At 48.6% G+C, this 5,606-nt stretch overlaps 2 protein-coding genes across 2 annotated transcripts in view; both read left to right on the plus strand.

Annotated features, from left to right (window-relative positions):
- Positions 1 to 646: 646 nt before the first annotated feature.
- On the plus strand, positions 647 to 1,435 carry LOC112340627 (pentatricopeptide repeat-containing protein At4g02750-like). The gene has a single exon (XM_024659435.1). The coding sequence runs from the start codon at positions 647 to 649 to the stop codon at positions 1,433 to 1,435; it is 789 nt and encodes a 262-aa protein (XP_024515203.1).
- Positions 1,436 to 1,439: 4 nt separating this feature from the next.
- Positions 1,440 to 5,606, plus strand: part of LOC112340628 (pentatricopeptide repeat-containing protein At4g02750-like) — a 7,002-nt gene continuing 2,835 nt past the window's right edge. The window contains exon 1 of the mRNA XM_024659436.1: positions 1,440 to 2,330. Coding sequence (XP_024515204.1) covers positions 1,440 to 2,330 — 891 coding nt within the window. The remainder of the gene's footprint in view (positions 2,331 to 5,606) is intronic.

Consider the following 5,606-nt stretch of genomic DNA (forward strand, 5'->3'; position numbering starts at 1 on the left):
GCAATGAGGAAGTCCCAGAGGACTGTGGGACTTAATGGCTGGGCCTACGGGCCTTGATCTAGTGGCAGTATTGGTGAACATGGCCATGGGCGGAAAAGGGACTTGGCAGGAACTGACAAAGGGATGTTGGGGAAAGCTATTCCCCATGTCTATGGGCATCCTAAGGATGCTAAGGAGTGGATCTAGGATGACCACTCGTGGATAGACAGCCTAGTCTTAGAGAGACGGGATTGTGATGCAAGTGGTATTGGACCATCAGTGTGGCAAAGGTGAATAGGTATGGCCTTAGCGTAATGGGCCAATATGTCAGTGGTACCTTTGGGTGTCGGTCTTGGGACTGGACACGTGGAGCACTTGGACCAAGTGCAAGGGAGGAGTGGCATGGATGCCATTCTCGGGACTACTAAGTCCCAAGTCCTGAATTGGACTTAAGGAGGTTGTGAATAAGACTCTTCTAAAGGGTCAGAGGTGTGGTTAAGTGACAAAAGTAGAATGGAAAATTTACTCACTTCCAGATAGTTAGATTTCAGTAGGGCATGACAGTAGGCATCGATCGTAGCAAGTGCAAGACCCCTGCACACGGCACAAGAAGTTCACCATAGGATCAGGCCCCTCCTCAAGTGTGACGATGTTTTCCTTTTGAATCATGTATGGGAAATGTGGGAGCGTGGATCTCGTGCGTCAGATCTTCGATGCGAGCGTCGTGAAAGATTCTTTCACCTGGAATCTCATGCTCACTGCCTACTGCAGCAACGGGCACATCCACAAGGCCAAGAACGTCTACGATTCGATGCCCAGGTGGAACATTGTCTCCTGCAATTGTATGCCCACGGCATATGCCCAAAACAGGCATATTCAGGAGGCCACGAGGTTCTTTTTCGTTTTAATGCAAGGCCGGGATATTGTTTCCTGGAATGCTATCTTTTCTGCATATGCGCACAATGGGTATCTGGAAGATGCCAAACAAATTTTTGAATTCATGCCAAAGTGGAACCTCTTGTCATGGACTGCCATGGTTGCAGTATATCCACAGCTAGGATTCTTTAATCACGCAAGGCGAATACTGGAAACTATGCCAGAACAAGATCTCATTTCGTTGACGGCCATGATTTCTGCTTATGCCCAAAACGGACACGTGGCAGAAGCGAAGCGGCTGTTTTACGAGGACATTCCGCAGCATAATCTTGTATCGTGGAATGCCATGGTCGCGACGTGTAGCTGGAATGTCCGGGAGGCGAAAGAGGTATTTGATTCCGCCCCGGAAAGGGACACGGTGACGTGGAATGCTATGCTTTTGGCCTATGCCCATTGCGGGCATCTTCAGGACACGGTGGACGTTTTTTGCCATGCCACAGTGAAACGTGGTTTCGTGGAACGCCATGTTGGATTCTTACGTGGAAAACCACGAGTGGATGGAAGCAAAAGCTTTGTTTGAGAAAATGCCCAAGTGGAACATTGTATCATGGACGTCTATGCTATCGATATGTGCCGCAAATGGGCATATTGACGATGCTAAGGCAGTCTTTGACACAATGCCAGAAAGAAACATTATCTCTTGGAACACCATGCTAGGTGCATTTGTGCAGAAACAATGCTTAGAATATGCCAAGAGCTTCTTTGACTCAATGCCAGAGCATGATACTGTATCTTGGAACATTATTGTAGCCGCATATGCTGAAAAAGGGCATCTTGAACAGAAGCTAGCAATGGATATGCCACAGAGAACCTTGGCATCCTCAAACGCGTTGCTGTGTGGATATTCCCAAATCGGGCATATGGAGGAGGCTTGGCAAGCCTTCCATACCGTGCTCGAGCGTGATGTAGTGACGTGGACAGCCATGCTGGCGGCATATGCTCAGAATGGGAACCTCGGGCTGAGCAGGAGGATCTTTGACGCGATGCCCGCCAGGAATGTGGTGACGTGGAGCGCCCTGATTGCTGGCTACGCCCAGAACGGGCAGCCCAGGACCACGCTGGAGCTCTTTCACGTGTCTGTGCTTTTCATCTCGATCATGCTGTCGTCCAGCCATGCTGGCAAGCTTGACGCTTGCCGGGCATCCCTCGTGGCCATGACACTGGACTATGACATGAGGCCGGAAAGCCAGCACTACTCGTGCATGGTGGATGTGTTAAGCAGGGCGGGCCATTTGGAAGATGCCAAGGACTTGATTGTGAATATGCCCTATTTGCCCCATGCAGCATATTGGAGGAGCCTCCTAGGCGCTTGCAGCAGGAGTGGCGATGGGAATGGTGCTGCCGCTGCCAAGAGCGTGCTCGATCTGGAATGTAGGGATGGAGCAGGATACATGCTTCTGGCCAATGCCTACAGTGTTATGATCCGGCGCAAAAAGACAAAGATCTCGTTGCCCTAGACTATGCTACGCCACCTCTTGAGGTTCCTCACCACCCAACCACCCCTGAGCTACCTCAAAAGCTCCACTGCGCCGCCACTCCACCGTGAGCCCTAGGGTAGGTTAAGTCCCTTACCCTAACATGCCTTAATATACCCTTGAGCCTCCCTTTGACCGACGTTGACCACGTAGTCAAAGCTAGCGCCTAACAATTCTTCCCCCCCAACAAAGTCCTTGTCCCAAGGACGAGTTGTACCAGTGATCACCCTTTCTGGGGAATCCTGCTCAAGCTCCTGGTCCATCTTCCACAGCCGTATACATCAAGGAGGCATTGGGCCCGTCACTCCGAGATAGTACACCTTTCAACTGGCTGACATAAAATACCGGATGAATTTTCACCCCAGCTGGCAGCCGCACCCGATAAGCCGCTTTACCAATGCGCTCCAACACTTCATATGGACCAGCATATCGATGGGAGAGTTTATCACTCTTCCCTATCCGTAAAGGCACCAAGGTGTTCCGCCGCTCACTTGACGGAAAGATCACTCGCACAAAGACGAGATCACCCACCTTATATTCCCGGAATTGGCGATGCTCATTAGCAAACTTCTCCGCTCTATCTTGAGCTGCTTGCAAATTCTGTTTGCACACCACCAGAATCTCATCAAGTTCTGTGGCCAGATCAGTTGCCTCGGAATCAAGCTTTTCTTGAACGTCCTTACTCAAATGCAATCCCAACTCCACCGCTGTTCGAGGATGCCTTCCAAACATCGCAAAGTAAGGACTTAGCTTGGTTCCACTGTGTTGGCTATTGTTGTAAGCAAATTGCACCAACGGAAGATATAGATCCCATTGTCCTTGCCTTTGACCAATGCTACAACATAGCATATCCTCCACCACTTGATTCACACGCTCAGTTTGCCCATCCGTCTGAGGATGATCTCCACTCGAGAGTTTCAAAGTCACTTGCATAACCTTTGCAAAGCTTTTCCAAAATCCACTGGTGAACTTTGAATCTCGATCACTAATGATGTCCTCCGGCAAACCAAAATTAGGAAAAACCTTCTCCAAGTAAACCGCAGCCAAGTCTGAGGCAGTGACAGTCTTCCGAAGAGCCAACAACCGCACATACTTCGTCAACCGATCCACTATGACCCATACTTGCTCCTTTTGCCTCTGTGTTCGTGGCAAACAAGTGGTGAAGTCCATAGAGATACTACACCAACGGCTCTGAGGAATAGGTAAAGGTTGCAAAAGTCCCCCCCGGCTTCTCCCGTGGCACCTTAACCCGCTGATAAAGCTCGCATGATTTACAATACTTGAGGATATCAGCCTTCATATTCCTCCAATAAAAGTTGCGCTTAATCAACTCATACGTCTTCTTCCCCCCAAAATGACCGGCCTCTGGACGATCATGATAGTGGAATAAAACTTGAGTAATTAACGCATCCACCTGTGGCAAATAGACACGGCCATTATAGTAGAGAATCCCATCCACCAATGAGAAAGGGGCTTCCATCTGGGCTCGCAAAGAGGCTACCTCAACATCCTGAGCCTGAGCATGCTCAACCAATTGCCCAAACTCGCTGACCATCTTACTCAAATGATGACAAAATCGTGTTCGTAACGTTGTCACATGACGAACACGAGATAAAGCATCCGCCACCACATTTGATTTTCCCGGACGATGCTCAATAGGAAACTCCCCAAACTCCATGAGTTTGACCATCCAATGAGCTTGCCTAGTGTTCAACTCCTTCTGTGTGAAAAGATACACAAGTGGTTTGTGATCTGTCAACACCACGAACACTGCACCATAAAGATAGTGCCGCCACGTCCGCAAAGCATGAACAATAGAGAGTAACTCTTGCTCATATGTGGAATAGCGTTGCTCTGCGGAATTCAAAGTTCGACTCTCATATGCAATAGTCTGTCCCTTTTGCATGAGAACTCCTCCCAGTGCATAACCACTCGCATCGCATGTCACCTCGTAAGGTTTCGATGGATCAGCAATGCGAAGCACTGGAGCCTTGCTCAACAATCGTTTCAGCGCCACAAAACTCTCCTCTTGTGGCGTCTTCCACTCAAATGGCACATTCTTACGTAACAACCGCGTCAAAGGAATAGCCACCTCTGCAAACTTATGTTGGAAACGTCGGTAGTAACTAGCCATACCAAGAAAACTGCGCAACTTAGCCACTGTAGTCGGTGTAGGCCAGTTTTCCACCACAGCCACCTTCCTTGGATCCGTCTTGACACCCTTAGATGTCACAATATGGCCTAGATATTCCACCTCCGACTTTGCAAATTCACATTTGCTCTTCTTCGCATAAAGTTTGCTGTCTCGAAGTAACAAAAGAACCTTGCGCAAATGCACCCTATGCTCCTCCGTATTCTTGCTAAAAACAAGAATATCGTCCAAGAAAATCTCCACAAACTCATGAAGATAACGCCCAAAGACCTCCGTCATCAACCGAGTAAATGTGGCTGGTGCATTCGTCAAACCAAACGGCATAACTGTAAACTCAAAATGTCCGAAGCTTGTGTTGAATGCCGTCTTGGAGATAATCATCCATTGCAATCTGATGATATCCACTCCTCAGATCAATCTTGGTAAACACTCGTGCTTCACCAAGCTTGTCTAGGATATCATCTACACGTGGCATCGGCATCTTATCCTTCACTGTCTTCTTGTTCAAAGCGCGGTAGTCAATACACATTTGCATTGAACCGTCCTTCTTCTTCACAAGCAAGACTGGAGCACCAAATGGAGACTTACTTGGCTGAATGAATCCAAACTCAAGTAACTCCTTGACTTGTCGTTGAACTTCTTGCTCCTCCGCATAACTTAACCGAAATGGACGCCAGTAAATTGGCCGCGTCCCCGGCTCCAATGTAATCCCATGCTCCACACCTCGTAATGGAGGCAATCCATGAGGAAGTTCAGATGGAAAAACATCAGAAAACTCGTCGAGTACATCCCGTAACTGCGGACATTCAGCCTTGTAGTGTCCAAGTTCGCCGCAATGATGACAACCCTGTCTATAATTCTTCACAAAGCATTTCTGCTTCTTGGACCCCTTTGCATTAGAAGTAGTCACCACCGACTTCAACTTGTGATGCTTGTTCCCATCCTTGTTACCACGGCGATCATCACAACGATTCTCGACACGCTTAATGCTCCACTTTATCTCTGGATCCACCTTCACCAACCATGGCATCCCAAGGATGAGATCCACACGATGGATATCCGCG

Source organism: Selaginella moellendorffii, unplaced genomic scaffold (assembly GCF_000143415.4).
Source record: "Selaginella moellendorffii unplaced genomic scaffold, v1.0 SELMOscaffold_68, whole genome shotgun sequence".
In the NCBI taxonomy this organism is placed as follows: domain Eukaryota; kingdom Viridiplantae; phylum Streptophyta; class Lycopodiopsida; order Selaginellales; family Selaginellaceae; genus Selaginella; species Selaginella moellendorffii.